The sequence below is a fragment of the Mesoplodon densirostris genome, chromosome 2, assembly GCF_025265405.1.
Source record: "Mesoplodon densirostris isolate mMesDen1 chromosome 2, mMesDen1 primary haplotype, whole genome shotgun sequence".
Taxonomy (NCBI): Eukaryota; Metazoa; Chordata; class Mammalia; order Artiodactyla; family Ziphiidae; genus Mesoplodon; species Mesoplodon densirostris.
Window position 1 is genome coordinate 140,887,639 of NC_082662.1, and position 17,670 is coordinate 140,905,308.

At 39.1% G+C, this 17,670-nt stretch overlaps 1 protein-coding gene across 1 annotated transcript in view; it reads right to left on the reverse strand.

The window, feature by feature from the left end:
- Positions 1-17,670, reverse strand: part of CR1 (complement C3b/C4b receptor 1 (Knops blood group)) — a 156,723-nt gene that overhangs the window by 12,673 nt on the left and 126,380 nt on the right. Inside the window, exons 50-52 of the mRNA XM_060078239.1 lie at positions 11,033-11,218; positions 9,177-9,200; positions 8,084-8,159 (exon numbers count right to left, since the gene is read on the reverse strand). Coding sequence (XP_059934222.1) covers positions 8,084-8,159; positions 9,177-9,200; positions 11,033-11,218 — 286 coding nt within the window. The remainder of the gene's footprint in view (positions 1-8,083; positions 8,160-9,176; positions 9,201-11,032; positions 11,219-17,670) is intronic.

Here is a 17,670-nt window from a genome sequence, read left to right on the forward strand (position 1 = left end):
TTCATCTGTACCACTTTCTAGGTTCCACATATATGCGTTAATATACGTTATTTGTTTTTCTCTTTCTGACTTACTTCACTCGGTATGACAGTCTCTAGATGCATCCACGTCTCCACAAATGACCCAATTTTGTTCCTTTTTATGGCTGAGTAATATCCTATTGTATATATGTACCACAACTTCTTTATCCATTTGTCTGTCAGTGGGCATTTAGGTTGCTTCCATGACCGGGCTATTGTAAATAGTGCTGCAATGAACATTGGGGTGCATGTGTCTTTTTGAATTATGGTTTTCTCTGGGTATATGCCCAGTAGTGGGATTGCTGGATAATATGGTAATTCAATTTTTATTTATTTATTTTTTTTTGCAGTACGCGGGCCTCTCACTGTTGTGGCCTCTCCCCTTGCGGAGCATAGGCTCCGGACACGCAGGCTCAGTGGCCATGGCTCACAGGCCCAGCGGCTCCACGGCATGTGGGATCTTCCTGGACCGGGTCACGAACCCGTGCCCCTTGCATCGGCAGGCGGACTCCCAACCACTGCGCCACCAGGGAAACCCCAATTTTTAGTTTTTAAAGGAACCTCCATACTGTTCTCCATAGTGGCTGTATCAATTTACATTCCCACCAACAGTGCAAGAGGGTTCCCTTTTCTCCACACCTTCTCCAGTATTTGATATTTGTAGATTTTCTGATGATACCCATTGTGTGAAGTGATACCTCATTGTACTTTTGATTTGCATTTCTCTAACAATTAGTGATGTTGAGCAGCTTTTCATGTGCCTCTTGGCCATTTGTATGTCTTCTTTGGAGAAATGTCTATTTAGGTCTTCTGCCCATTTTTGGATTGGGTTGTTTGTTTCTTTAATATTGAACTGCATGAGCTGTTTATATATTTTGGAGTTTAATCTTTTGTCTGTTGATTCATTTGCAAATATTTTCTCCCATTCTGAGGGTTGTCTTTTCATCTTGTTTATGGTTTCTTTTGCTGTACAAAAGCTTTGAAGTTTCATTAGGTCCCATTTGTTTATTTTTGTTTTTATTTCCATTACTCTAGGAGATGGATCAAAAAATTTGTTGCTGTGATTTATGTCAAAGAGTGTTCTTCCTATGCTTTCCTCTAAGAGTTTTATAGTGCCCGGTCTTACATTTAGGTCTCTAATCCATTTTGAGTTTATTTTTGTGTATAGTGTTAGGGAGTGTTCTAATTTCATTCTTTTACATGTAGCTGTCCAGTTTTCCCAGCATCATTTACTGAAGAGGCTGTCTTTTCTCCATTGTATATCCTTGCCTCCTTTGTCATATGTTAGTTGACCATAGGTGCGTGGGTTTACCTCTGGGCTTTCTATCCTGTTGCATTGATCTATATTTCTGTTTTTGTGCCAGTACCATATTGTCTTGATTACTGTAGCTTTGTAGTATAGTCTGAAGTCAGGGAGTTTGATTCCTCCTGCTCCGCTTTTTTCCCTCAAGAGTGCTTTGGCTATTCGGGGTCTTTGTGTCTCCATACAAATTTTAAGATTTTTTTATTCTAGTTCTGTAAAAATGTCATTGGTGATTTGATAGGGATTGCATTGAATCTGTAGATTGCTTTGGGTAGTATAGTCATTTTCACAATATTTATTCTTCCAATCCAAGAACATGGTATATCTCTCCATCTGTTGGTATCATCTTTAATTTCTTTCATCAGTGTCTTATAGTTTTCTGTGTACAGGTCTTTTGTCTCCTTAGGTAGGTTAATTCCTAGGTATTTTATTATTTTTGTTGCAATGGTAAATGGGAGTGTTTCCTTAATTTCTGTTTCAGATTTTTCATCATTAGTGTATAGGAATGCAAGAGACTTCTGTGCATTAATTTTGTATCCTGCAACTTTACCACATTCATTGATTAGCTCTAGTAGTTTTCTGGTGGCATCTTTAGGGTACTCTACATATAGTATCATGTCATTTGCAAACAGTTACAGTTTTACTTCTTCTTTTCCAATTTGCACTCCTTTTATTTCTTCTTCTTCTCTGATTGCCATGGCTAGGACTTCCAAAACTATATTGAATAATAGTGGTGTGAGTGGACATCCTTGTCTTGTTCCTGATCTTAGAGGAAATGCTTTCAGTTTTTCACCATTGAGGATGATGTTGGCTGTGGGTTTGTCATATATCGCCTTTATTATGTTGAGGTAGGTTCCCTCTATGCTTACTTTCTGGAGGGTTTTTATCATGAATGGGTGCTGAATTTTGTCAAAACTTTTTCTGCATCTATTGAGATGCTCATATGGTTTTTCTTCTTCAATTTGTTAATATGGTGTATCACATTGATTGATTTGCATATATTGAAGAATCCTTGCATCCCTGGGATAACTGCCACTTGATCATGGTGTATGATCCTTTTAATGTGTCATTGGATTCTGTTTGCTAGTATTTTGTTGTGGATTTTTGCATGTATATTCATCAGTGATGTTGGTCTATAATTTTCTTTGTTTTGTAGGATCTTTGTCTGGTTTTGGTATCAGGGTGATGGTGGCCTCATAGAATGAGTTTGGGAGTGTTCCATCCTCTGCAAATTTTTGGAAGAGTTTGAGAAGGATCGGTGTTAGGTCTTCTCTAAATGTTGGATAGAATTCACCTGTGAAGCCACCTGGTCCTGGACTTTTGTTTGTTGGAAGATATTTAATGCCAGTTTCAATTTCATTACTTGTTTTTAGTGTGTTCATATGTTCTATTTCTTCCTGTTTCAGTCTTGGAAGGTTATACCTTTCTGAGAATTTGTCCATTTCTTCCAGGTTTTCCATTTTATTGGCATAGAGTTGCTTGTAGTAGTCTCTTAGGATGCTTTGTATTTCTGCAGTGTCTGTTGTAACATCTCCTTTTTCATTTCTAATTTTATTGATTTGAGTCCTCTCCCTCTTTTTCTTGAGGAGTCTGACTAATGGTTTATCAATTTTGTTTATCTTCTCAAATAACCAACTTTTAGTTTTAATGATCTTTGCTATTGTTGCTTTGTTTCTATTTATTTCTGCTCTGATCTTGATGATTTCTGTCCTTCTGCTAACATTGGGTTTTGTTTGTTCTTCTTTCTCTACTTCCTTTAGGTTTAATGTTAGATTGTTTATTTGAGATTTTTCTTGTTTCTTGAGGTTGACTTGGAAAGCTATAAACTTCCCTCTTAGAATGGCTTTTGCTGCATTCCACAGGTTTTGGATTGTTGTGTTTTCATTGTCATTTGTCTCTAGGTAATTTTTGATTTCCTCTTTGATTTCTTCAGTGATCTCTTGGTTATTTAGTAACGTATTGTTTAGCCTCCATGTGTATGTGTGTTTTACCTTTTTTTCCCCTGTAATTGATTTCTAATCTCATAGCGTTGTGGTCAGAAAAGATGCTTGATATGATTTCAATTTTCATAAATTTACTGAAGCTTGATTTGTGACCCAAGATATGATCTATCCTGGAGAATGTTCCATGCGCACTCGCGAAGAAAGTATAATCTGCTGTTTTTGGATGGGATATCCTATAAATACCAATTAAATCTATGTGGTCTATTGTGTCATTTAAAGCTTGTGTGTCCTTATTAATTATCTGTTTGGATGATCTGTCCATTGGTGTAAGTGAGGTGTTAAAGTCCCCCACTATTATTTTGTTACTGTCTATTTCCTCTTTTAGAGCTGTTAGCAGTTGCCTTATGTATTGAGGTGCTCCTACGTTCGGTGCATATATATTTATAACAGTTATATCTTCTTCTTGGATTGATCCCTTGATCATTACGTAGTGTCCTTCCTTGTCTCTTACAACATTCTGTATTTTTTATCTGACATGAGTATTGCTACTCCAGCTTTCTTTTGATTCCCATTTACATGGAGTATCTTTTTCCATCCCCTCACTTTCAGTTTGTATGTGTCCCTAGGCCTGAAGTCGGTCTCTTGTAGACAGAATATATATGGGTCTTGTTTTTGTATCCATTCAGCAAGCCTGTGTCTTTTGGTTGGAGCATTTAATCCATTCACGTTTAAGGTAATTATCAATATGTATGTTCCTATTTCCATTTTCTTTATTGTGTTGGGTTTGTTTTTGTAGGTCCTTTCCTTCTCTTGTGTTTCCCACTTAGATAAGTTCCTTTAGCATTTGTTGTAGAGCTGGTTTGGTGGTGCTGAATTCTCTTAGCTTTTGCTTGTCTGTAAAGGTTTTGATTTCTCCATCGAATCTGAATGAGATCATTGCTGGGTAGAGTATCTTGGTTGTAGGTTCTTCCCTTTCATCACTTTAAGTATATCATGCCACTCCCTTCTGGCTTGTAGAGTGTCTGCTGAGAAATCAGCTGTTAACCTTATTGGAGTTCCCTTCTATGTTGTCATTTTTCCCTTGCTGCTTTCAATAATTTTTCTTTGTGTTTAATTCTTGCCAATTTGATTACTATGTGTCTAGGTGTGTTTCTCCTTGGGTTTACCCTGTATTGGACTCTCTGCACTTCCTGGACTTGGGTGGCTATTTCCCTTCCCATGTTAGGGAAGTTTTCCACTATAATCTCTTCAAATATTTTCTCGGGTCCTTTCTGTCTCTCCTCTCCTTCTGAGACCCCTATAAAGCAAATGTTCTCGCATTTAATGTTGTCTCAGAGGTCTCTTCAGCTGTCTTCATTTCTTTTCATTCTTTTTTCTTTATTCTGTTCTGCAGCAGTGAATTCCACCATTCTGTCTTCCAGGTCACTTATCCGTTCTTCTGCCTCAGTTATTCTGCTATTGATTCCTTCTAGTGTAGTTTTCATTTCAGTTATTGTATTGTTCATCTCTGCTTGTTCTTTAATTCTTCTAGATCTTTGTTAAACACTTCTTGCATCTTCTCAATCTTTGCCTCCATTCTTTTTCTGAGGTCCTGGATATCTTCACTATCATTATTCTGAATTCTCTTTCTGGAAGATTGCCTCTCTCCATTTCATTTAGTTGTTTTCCTGGGGTTTTATCTTGTTCCTTCATCTGGTACATAGCCCTCTGCCTTTTCTTCTTGTCTATGTTTCTGTGAATGTGGTTTTTGTTCCACATGCTGCAGGACTGTAGTTCTTCTTGCTTCTGCTGTCTGCCCTCTGGTGGATGAGGCTATCTAAGAGGCTTGTGGCAGTTTCCTGATGGGAGGGACTGGTGGTGGGCAGAGCTGGCTCTTGCTGTGGTGGGCAGAGCTCAGTAAAACTCTAATCTGCTTGTCTGCTGATGGGTGGGGCTGGGTTCCCTCCCTGTTGGTTTTTTGGCCTGAGGTGACCCAACGCTGGAGCTTAGCTGGGCTCTTTGGTGGAGCTAATGGTGGACTCCGGGAGGGCTCACACCAAGGAATACTTCCCAGAACTTCTGCTGCCAGTGTCTTTGTCCTCACAGTGAGGCACAGCCATCCCCCGCCTCTTCAGGAGACCCTCCAACACTAGCAGGTAGATCTGGTTCAGTCTCCTATGGGGTCACTGCTCCTTCCCCTGGGTCCCAATGTACACACTACTTTGTGTGTGCCGTCCAAGAGTGGAGTCTCTGTTTCCCCCTGTCCTGTCAAAATGCTGCAATCAAATCCCGCTGGCCTTCAAAGTCTGATTCTCTAGGAATTCCTCCTCCCATTGCCAGACCCCCAGGTTCAGAAGCCTGACGTGGGGCTCAGAATCTTCACTGCAGTGGCTGGACTTCTGTGGAATAAGTGTTCTCCAGTTTGTGAGTCACCCACCCAGTGTGACTGGGTGGGATATGATTTTATTGTGGTTGCACCCCTCCTACCATCTCATTGTTGCTCCTCCTTTGTCTTTGCATGTGGGGTATCTTTTTTGGTGAGTTCCAGTGTCTTCCAGTTGATGATTGTCCAGCAGTTAGTTTTGATTCCGTTGTTCTCAAAAGAGGGAGTGAGAGCATGTCGTTCTACTCTGCCATCTTGAACCAATCTCCAAGATTATTATTTTTTTAAAATACCCATGCAAAACCTTAATTCTTCCACACTGGCAGCCTGGGTATGTGTGCCAGTGGGACACACTTTCTAACTTCTAGTGCCCTGATAGGGTCAGTGTATAGAGGTCGGAGTCTGAAATGTTTTATCAAAACAAGGATACCAACATTCTCATCAGCACGCTTGTAAAAATTCCTTCTATTTTCTCTTTTGCAAAATTTGAGTCCTTCATAAATTCTATGCTTTCAAAGAAAGTGTTCTTATTATCATATATATTTCTTTAAAGAAAGTAACAGACACAAAATGGAATCATTTGATCCCAAGACTTAATTGCAGTTTTGACCTTCTGCAGAAATTAATCTTAATCAACCAGTCTGAAAATTTCTGGTCAGCATCAATAAGGTAATCTGTTATGTAGGTCCTCTCCACCTCCCAGAGGAAGAAGAGGCAATCAATTTCATAAATCCTTGCTGTCTAACACCTCTGCCCTGCCCCCAAAGAAGATGTCCTGATTTAAAAATAATCCCTTTTTCCCCTAATAGCTCCTTTGCCCCACCCTTCTTCCTATGAAAACCTTCCATTTGTACCACTCCTCTGTGCATCCTTCTAGTTGCTAAATGGGATGCTGCCCAATCCATGAATCTTTTTGTTGTTGTTCTTTTTTTTTTTACAACTTTTTTGAAGTATAATTGCTTCACAATGATGTGTTAGTTTCTGCTTTATAACAAAGTGAATCAGTTATACATATACATCTGTTCCCATATCCCTTCCCTCTTCATCTCCCTCCCTCTCACCCTCCCTATCCCACCCCTCCAGGCGGTCACAAAGCACCGATCTGATCTCCCTGTGCTATGCGGTTGCTTTCCACTAGCTATCTACCTTACGTTTGGTAGTGTATATATGTCCATGCCTCTCTCTTGCTTTGTCACAGCTTACCCTTCCCCCTCCCCATATCCTCAAGTCCATTCTCAAGTAGGTCTGTGTCTTTATTCCTGTTTTACCCCTAGGTTCTTCAAGACATTTTTTCCCCTTAAATTCCATATATATGTGTTAGCATATGGTATTTGCCTTTCTCTTTCTGACTTACTTCACTCTGTATGACAGACTCTAGGTCTATCCACCTCATTACAAATAGCTCGATTTCGTTTCTTTTTATGGCTGAGTAATATTCCATTGTATATATGTGCCACATCTTCTTTATCCATTCATCCGATGATGGACACTTAGGTTGTTTCCATCTCCGGGCTATTGTAAATAGGGCTGCAATGAACATTTTGGTACATGACTCTTTTTGAATTACAGTATGGAGGTTCCTTAAAAAACTACAAATAGAATTACCATATGACCCAGCAATCCCACTACTGGGCATATACCCTGAGCAATCCATGAATCTTTTTTTTTTTTTTTTTTTTTTTTGCGGTACGTGGGCCTCTCACTGTTGCGGCCTCTCCCGTTGCGGAGCACAGGCTCCGGACGTGCAGGCTCAGCGGCCATGGCTCACAGGCCCAGCTGCTCCGCGGCATATGGGATCTTCCCGGTCCGGGGCACGAACACGTGTCCCCTGCATCGGCAGGCGGACTCTCAACCACTGCGCCACCAGGGAAGCCCCCATGAATCTTTTAATAAAGCCAATTAGATCTTCAAATTTACCCAGCTGAATTCTGTTGTTTTTAATAGTGTGAATCCTTCTTTATGCCTAATATGTGTCATCAGCCTTCTTTATAAGAATTATCACCTCTGTTTATGTAGTATTTCTTTTTTGAGGTTTTCTTTGTAAAAAATTAATCCCCAAAACCCTCAAATAAATAGAGTTGAGGGACCAGAAGGGGGAGTTCTCCTGCCCTAGGAAGACAACAGAGACCAGCAGGAAGAAGAAAGACTCCTCTTCTTTCCTGGCAAGGGCTCAGCCAATGAAAACCCATGGACTCTTTGTTTACTACAGCCCTCCCAACTTCCTTTTCCTCCCAAGAAAAGCACTCTCCTTCCCTTGCCATGCAGGGACTTGCATATGACTCACCATTGTTGCAGACTTCAAACTGCTATTCTCTGCGGATCCCAAATAAACCCATTTTTGCTGGAGAAATAACTGGCAGTCTGTTTTAGGTCAACATCTTTTACATCTCTTTGGCTTCCAAGAAGCAGCAAATAGAGTTATAAACATATTCTAGGAGAATATGGCTGTACTTACCCTTTTTTGCACTTTAGAATTATCAAACAGGAAACAATGACGGATAAAATCAAGAGGACCATACCAAAGGACATGCCTAGGCAGTAAAACATGGTAATTAAATGCATGGAAAATATAACCTGTAGGTTTCAAACTGTGTCTTAATGAGTTTTTAAAAAGTAAGTATAGGGCTTCCCTGGTGGCACAGTGGTTGAGAGTCCGCCTGCTGATGCAGGGGACACGGGTTCATGCCCTGGTCTGGGAAGATCCCACATGCCATGGAGCAGCTAGGCCCGTGAGCCATGACCTCTGAGCCTGAGCGTCCGGAGCCTGTGCTCCGCAACGGGAGAGGCCACAATAGTGAGAGGCCGGCGTACAGAAAAAAAAAAAAAAAAAAAAAAAAAAAAAAACACAATAAAAAGCAAGTATAAATTCTGTTTTTAAAAAACACCCCCCACAGGCTTATCTTTAAGATTTCCCCCCTGTTCCTGGTTTAATCTAGCATATTAGTCTTATTACCACAGGGTTATAAATGAGCAGCGAGAGAGCAGTTTGTGACCTTTGTCCAACAGCAGCATTTCAATAAGTGGGTGAGAAGAAGCACTGGAGCTCCTCTGCTCAGCTCGCCATGACCCTGCACACATCTCTTGTGTGAGGTGCAAGGCATGAGTTACTCTATGCAGCAGACTCTACTGTCTTAGAAATTCTACCACAAAACTATTCCTCTCACATAGGCAGATCACAGAAATGGGCTTAGAAAATTGGTCTTTGTGGCTTTCAATTTATGCAAATGGGCATGACTACCATCCTGAAGACTATTCCCAGGTTATAAACTAAAGAGCACGTTGCTTTCTCCAGACACATTAAAATACGAAGAATGGTTCTTTTTTTATAATGGTTCAAAGATAGTAAAGAAACTTTGATAAAGGACACTCACTCTATATGCATATAAGGATACCAGTTTTGCTACACTATGGCCTGAATTCATTATTCTTTTCTTTTTAATTAAAATTGCAGTCTAGGATATTTTGATCTCTTGTTTTACATTTCACTTATTATCAGTGGATACCTACTGTTAAGGATGTTTCCTCAGCAAACCCGTCATAAAACTTACCAACTATGAGATCATCACTCGTGCCTAAAAGGAAGCAAAAGCCACAAAAAACATCAGTCTGGCACACAACATGATCAAGCAGGAGCTCTCAGCCAGTTATAATTCATCCTGATTTTTTTCTGTACAGATTCTTAATTTTTTTCTAATATAAAAAGCCATTGGTTTTACTCACACAATCTCATATTATTTTGTGTACTCAGCAAAGTCTGTTTTTTTCTTTTAAAATTACTATTTTGTCATAAAAGTAGTATAATTAGAGCAGAAAGTTTATAAAACAGAACAAAAGAAAAATATCATCCATAATCCTACTATCCTGAAATATTTTATCTAGTACATTTTCTCATGCATCTACGTTTTTACATAGTTATAGAATATCTAATCTTTGAACAGTTGAATTAAGTGCTCAACATATGTTAACTTTTACAACCTTTATTATTACCACAACCACCACTACTGCTACATGTATAACACTATTAACACTTCATTATATTTTTAACATATTTCTCATCTGTCTACTGCTTTCTTATTTACTTTTCAAAGTTCATAAGTTCTAAGTCAAATTTGTTTACCTTTTATAATTTTCTCTATCATATCAAAAATTTCCAAAAGTTGTTTTTCTTTTTCTAGCTGTTTTATCTTCTTTTTTTTCCTTTTCTACTTTTGCTTTCCTATGTTGACTTTTAAAACTTTTAACTATTTATTACATCTGGTATTTATTGTAAGATAAAAAGAAAGGTTCCAAATTTTTTCAGTGCTACGTGTACTATTTGATCATCTTTTTCTTCCCCTTGGATTGATTATGTCTCCGTTATTAGATTGTTTTCTGTAAGATACTTTAATTTCTATTTATACTAGCTCTATTTTATTAATATCTACTTTATTCCATTTTTAATAAAGATAAGTCTATTTTCAGTGATATAAAATGATTTATGTATTGTGACTTTCTATTTTAATATCTGGCAGGTCAGTCCCCCCAAATTATGTGAATTTTCTGTCTCTCACAGCCACATCGTTGAATACTCAAAAGGCATTCAGATAGGCAATGATCTTTTTGCCAAAGAAATGAATATAATTTGATATTAAGGGAGTATCAAGTTTATAATTTAGAAATATTATTTGTGAGTGAGCTTTGTTAATGCATTTAAGGCATTAACTGTAAAAAAATTGTATCTTGAACAATCTTGGTATTCAACCACATATTTTAAGTAAGAGTGATAAGAATGGGGGAGAAGAGAAGGCTAAGACTAATTTAGATTAAGGAAGGTTATTCATTATTCATTTTGCCCATCTGTTACTTGATGTGTACAAGTTTAAGGTATAGGATTTTCTATTTTACATCACCCTCTAGTTGCCAGCAGAAGGCTACCCTTCTACAGATCTCAATGACACATGATTCCTAAATCACTCTATCCAATGTACCAGGTTAAAATCCTGTAGTCTACACCAGTGTGGGAGACCGGCCAGCTAGTCTCTGCAAGTTGGAAGGTGATCCCCGACTCATGCTGAAAACATTCTTGAAGGCCTGCTCTACCACTAATCTGCTACTGAATTTTAAGACCCATAGGATGTAATCAAATTATTACTGTGCACTGTATGCAGCAATAGAGTGATAATGGGCAAAAAAGGTTCAGAGGAGTCCCTGAGGAGAGATGGATGGGTTAAGAAGTGTGAGGAGCAAGGTTTGCCTTATTCTCATTGCTAAGGGCTTTTGGGGAAGAATTAAGGACTCTTAGTGCACTCCTTAGCTCTTAGCTAATGTACACCATATGGCACACCACCACATTCAGTGTCAGTACAGATGAATGAATGAACAACCATGGCTGGGAAGGACCTACATTCCTTGCACTTGCACTTACGAGAGGTACATATGGCCAGAGGAGGGTCCCACAGGTCATCTTCCTGGCACTGACTCCAGGGACTGCCTTCCAGAGTATACCCATCTTCACACTCCAAAGTTACATTATCTCCAGAGTGATATACTTTTCTTATTTTCAGTTCCTTCTGGATTCCATTCATAATCTGTGGGAGGCTACATTTTACTTCTGAAATTAGAAAAATAAAAAAAGAAATTGATATTTTATTGTTAATTGTTAGTTGAAACTTTGCTTTTAGCAAAGATGAGTCATGTCTTCCATCAAAAATTATTGACACCTCTCCTACAACATCTTATTATTTAAAATTCTCTGACTTCCCTTTTTATGTAAAGCAAGGGAATATAAATGTATTGCTTATAATTATTTTAAATTATCATACTTTAAATTATTGTTAACTCTTCAACAGGAAAGTTGTGGAAAGGTTAGGAATTAGGATAACCATGTTCCAGCCTTGGAACCACTTGGGCCACACCATAAGAAAACAGGAATATCATTTAAACTCTCTTTAGGTATACAACGAATACAGGTAGTTTGTCTCTTGAATAAATGCATATTTCTGGATCATTTCTATACACAGAACAAAGAAATTAATAAATTATGATTCTGAATTTAAGGCATTAATTTTCTACTTAATTTTATCTCATTTATCTTGTAAAAATTAATAAATAGAAACCTTAAATTAAATAATTAAATAGGGTCTGGAGACCAGAAGGGGGAGCTTTCACACACTGTGATGACAGCAGAGCTCAACAGCAAGAAGAAAGACTCCTCTTCTTTCCTGGCAGCAAATCAGCAAGGAAAAGCCATGGAATCTTTGTTTGCTAGAGCCCTTACAACTTCCTTTTCCCTTCTGTTAAAAGAGTTCTCCTTCCTTTGTTATGCGGGGATTTGCATGTGGCTCACCACGTCTGCAGACCCCAAACCACAATTCTCTTCTGATCCCAAGCAAGACCATTTTTGCTGGAGAAATAACTGGCAGTCTATTTGTTTTAGGCCAACAAGCCCATCCTTTGTTTTGCTTTCCTTCTCTGCCTTGCCACTGATACCTTCCAAGCAAAGCCTGCTTTTCAGTTGTACTGGTCTCAAAATTAGCCTAAGTTCTCTTTTTAAAATAAGAACCAACAGGGTAAAGTGGCATTTCTCAAAATATGGTCTGTGGTCCTGCTACATCAAAATATTTTGATGGGTTTGTTAAAAATAGACCTCTGGACTCTGCCTCAACATGTCAGAGAGTTCTTGGGAATGGAATTTAAGAATCTGTCTTTTTAGGGAAAGGTGTCCAAGATGGTAGCATAGGAAGACCCTAAACTTACCTCCTCCCATGGACACACCAAAATTACAACTACTTACAGAGCAAGTACCTATGAAAATGACCTGAATACTAGCAGAAAAAAATTTCCATAACTAAAGAGATAAAGAAGGAACCATAATGAGATGAGTAGGAGAGGCAGAGACATGGTATAGTCAAGACCCACAGCCTTGGTTGGTGACCCACAAATGGGACGAATATCACAATCATAAAGGTCCTCTCCGAGGAGTGAGGAGTCTGAGCACTTCATTGGGCTCCCCAGCCAGGGGTCCTGCTCCAGGGAGATGAGCCCCCACAACACCTAGCTTTGAAACCCAGTGGGGCTTATGTTCGGGAGTGCCAGAGGTTTATAGGAAACAAAAATGTCACCCTTATAGTGCATGTGCAAAGTCTCATATGCTCCGAGTCCCAGCACAGAGGCAGTAGTTTGAAAAGAGCTTCAGTCTGACCTACTTGCTGATCTTTTTTTTTTTTTTTTTTTTTGATGTTGGGGGTAGGAGTTTATTAATTTATTTTTGCTGTGTTGGGTCTTCATTTCTGTGTGAGGGCTTTCTCTAGTTGTGGCAAGCGGGGGCCACTCTTCATCACAGTGCACGGGCCTCTCAATATCACGGCCTCTCTTGTTGCAGAGCACAGGCTCCAGACGCGCAGGCTCAGTAATTGTGGCTCACGGGCCTAGTTGCTCCATGGCATGTGGGATCCTCCCAGACCAGGGCTCGAACCTGTGTCCCCTGCATTAGCAGGCAGATTCTCAACCACTGCGCCACCAGGGAAGCCCTACTTGCTGATCTTGAAGAGCCTCCCAGAGAGGCAGCAGGCAACTGGGATTCCCCTTAGACACTGTTAGCAGCCACTCTGGGGAGCTCATTCTACCGAGATAACACCAGTGCTAGCAAACGCCATTTGGAAATCCTCCCTCTAGCCTATTAGTGCTGGAGGCTTACCACCACCAGTGGGCCTGTACCAGCCCAACCCAACCCAGACATGTACACAGCCATGTGGGGACCTGGCCCCACCCACCAGCAGGAGAGCACCTGCCCTGAGTCCCTCTGGGCCACGCAGACAGCCACATAGGGACCTGGCTCCGACCTACGGTGGGCTTGCATGAGCCTTGAGCCCCCAGGGTCATGTAGACAGCCCCATGGGGACCCAGCCACTCATACCAGTGGGCCAGCACCAATGCTGAGCCCACCACCACCACCAGGCTATGCAGACAGCCACACAGGGACACAGTCTTACCCTTTAGTGGGCCAGCATTGGCCCCAGATCCCCCTGGTTGTGCAGCCAAACATGAAGGAAGCTTACCCAGACCTCCAGTGGGCCCACAGCTACTGTACAAAGCATGGCCTAGCAGCCAACTTGGCTAGTTGTCAGCCCCACATAACAGTGTGCCCACAGTAGTTGGTACCACTACAAAGGAAGGGCACAAGCATCGCACATAGGGAGCACCCATAGAACATATAGCTTTCATGACCAGAGGGGAGCATGCTGCTGGAACCACAGGATGTTTCCTACTGTGGGCACTTCTTCAAGATCAGGAAACATAATGGACCAACTTAACACACAGATATAAACACTGAATATTGGACAAAATGAGGAAACAGAGGTGTATGTTCCAAATGATTGAACAAGACAAAATTTCCATAAAAGAAATAACTGAAGTGGAGATAAGAAATCTACATGAAAAAGAGTTCAAGGTAATGGTCATAAAGATACTCACTGAACTCAGGGGAAGAATGGATGACCACAGTGAGAAGTTTAACAAAGGAATAGAAAATGTAAAGAAGAACCAAACAAAGCTGAAGAATACAATAACTGAAATAAAAAATACACTAGAAGGAATCAACAGTAGATTAGATGATGCAGAGGAATAGATCAGTGATCTGAAAGACAAAGTTATGGAAATCTCTTAAGCTGAACAGAAAAGAGAAATAAGTTTTTTTAAATGGGGATAGTTTAAGAAACCTCTGGAACAATATCAAGCATACTAACATTCACATGATGGGGGTCCCAGAAGGAGAAGACAGAGACCAAGGGTCAGAGAACTTATTTGAAGAAATAATAGTGGAAAACTTCCTTAACCTGGGGAAGGAAACAGACACCCAAGTAAGAAAGTACAGAGAATCACAAACAAGATGAACCCAAAGAGATTTACACCAAAACACATACTATTAAAATGGCAAAAAGTGAACAATTAAGAGGGAACATTAAAAACAGCAAGAGAAAAGCAACTAGTTATGTACAAGGGAACCTCCATAAGAATATCAGCTGACTCTTTAACAGAAACTTTGCAGGCCAGAAGGGAGTGGCACAGTATAATCAAATTATAAAAGGGGAAAATCTACAAACAAGAATACTCCACCTGGCAAAGTTACCACTCATATTTGAAGGAGAGTTTTACAGACAAATAAAAATGGAAAGAGTTCAGCACCACTAAACTGGCTTTACAAGAAACGTTAAAGGAACTTCTTTAAGTGGAAAAGAAAAGGCCACAATTAGAAATGTGAAAATTATGAAAGAAAATATCTCACTGGTAAAGGCAAAATAGTAGATCAACTACTTATAAAGCTAGCAGGAAGGTTAAAAGACAAAAGTAGGGAAATCATCTATATACAAAACAAGTAGTTAAGGGATACACAAAACAAAAAGATGTAAAATATGATATCAAAAATATTCAACATTGTGGGGGGGGAGTAAAAATGCAGGGTTGTTAGAATACATTCAAACTTAAGAGATCATCAATTAATCATATATACATCTATATATAATCATAGATGAGAGATAGATAGATAGATAGATAGCTGTTATATATGAACCTCATGGTGACCACAAACCAAAACCTATAATAGATACACACAAAAAAAGAGAGAAAGGAATCCAGACATAATGCTAAAGAAAGTCATCAAATTGCAAAAGAGGAGAGGAAAAGAAGAACTACGCAACAAAACAATCCCCCAAAATTAACAAAATGGCAATAGGTCCATATCTATGAATAATTACGTTAAATGTAAATGGACTAAATGCTCCAATCAAAAGACAAAGAAAGGCTGAAAAATACAAAGAACTCATACAACTTAACATTAAAAAAACAAACAATCCGATTAAAAAACAGGCAGAGGATCTGAATAGACATTTTTCCAAAGAATACATACAGATGGCCAGCAGGCATGTGAGAAGATGCTCAGCATCATTAATCATCAGAGAAATGAGAATCAAAGCCATAGTGAGATATCTCCTAACACCTGTCAGCATGGCTAATATCAAAAGAAACAAATAACAAGTGTTAGCAAGGATGTGGAGAAAAAGGAACTCTCATGCACTGTTGTTGGGAATGTAAATTGTACCCACTGTGGAAAACAGTATGAAGATTTCTCAAAAAATTAAAACTAGGGACTTCCCTGGTGGTGCAGTGGTTAAGAATCTGCCTGCCAATGCAGGGCACGTGGGTTTGAGCCCTGGTGTGGGAAGATCCCACATGCTGCAGAGCAACTAAGCCAGTGTGCCACAACAACTGAGCCTGCACTCTAGAGTCCATGAGCCACAACTACTGAGCCTGCGTGCCACAATTACTGAAGCCTGCATGCCTAGAGCCCATGCTCCACAACAAGAAAGCCACTGCCATGAGAAGCACGCACACCACAACAAAGAGTAGCTCCCGGTCTCCACAACTAGAGAAAGCCTGCATGCAGCAATGAAGACCCAATGAAACCAAAATTAAATAAATAAATTAATTTAAAAAAATTAAAGCTAGAACTACCGCATGACAGCAATTCCAGTCCTGTGCATTCATCTGGAGAAAATGAAAACACTAATTAGAAAAGATATATGCACCCCTATGTTCATTGCAGCATTATTCACAAAAGCCAAGATATGGAAGCAACCTAAATACCCATCAATAAATGAATGGAAAAAGAAGATGTGGTATACCTACACAATGGAATATTACTGAGTAATAAAAAGAATGATATCTTACCATCTGCAACAACATGGATGGACCTTGAGGTACTATGCTAAATGACATGTCAGAGAGAGAAAGGCAAGTACTACATGATTTCACTTATTGTGGAATCTAAAAAAAACAACAACAACAAATGAACAAACATAAAAAAACAGAAACAGAGTTATAGATACAAAGAAGAAACAGGTGGTTGCCAGAGGGGAGGGAAATGGGGTGAGGAAAAAAATAGGTGAGGGAGATTAAGAGGTACAAACTGTCAGTTGCAAAATACATGGGAAAAGAAAAGACACAGAGTGGCTGTAGATAGATAGATTAGATAGATAGTTAGATAGATAGATAGATAGATAGATGCTGCCTATAGGAGACTAACTTCAGATGTAAGGACACACACAGACCAAAAGCGAGGGGATGGAAAAACATACTCCATGCTAATGGAAATGAAAAGAAAGCTGGGTGGCAATACTTATATCAGACAATATAGACTTTAAAACAAAGACTGTAACGAGAGACAAATAAGGACATTACACAATGGTAAAGGCATCAATCCAACAAGAAGATATAACAATTGTGTATATATATATATACACACACATACCACAAAGAGGAGCACCTAAATATATAAAGCAAATATTAACAAATATAAAAAGAGAAATTGACAATAATACAATAATGGGGGGGAATTTTAGCATCCTACTTATATCAATGGACAGATTATTCAGACAAAAAATCAATAATGAAACACTGGCCTTAAATTACACATTAGGTCAGATGCAATTAATAGATATATACAGAGCATTTAATCCAAAAGCGGCAGAATACACATTCTTTTCAGGTACACGTGGAACATTCTCCAGGATACATCACACACTGTAGGTCACAAAAAAGTCTCAATAAATTTAAGAAGACTGAAGTCATATCAAGCATGTTTTCAGACCACAACACTATGAGATGAGAAATCAACCATATGAAAAAAACCTGCAAAAACCACAGACACGTGGAAGCTAAACAATATGCTACCAAACAATGAATGGGTCACTGAGGAAATCAAAAAATACCTGGAGACAAATGAAAATGGAAACACAATGATCCAAAATCTATGATATATATCTAGAACTATCTAAAGAACTGCAGAAGCAGTTCCAAGATGGAAATTTAAAGCAATACATGCCTACCTCAGGAAACCAGAAAAATCTGCAACAAACAAGCTAACCTTATACCTAAAGGAACTAGAAAAAGAAAAAGAAATAAACCCCAAAGTCAGTACAAAAAAAGACATAATAAAGGTCAAAGCAGAAATAGATGAAATAGACATTCAAAAATATATAAAGGATTAATGAAACTAAGAGTTGGTTC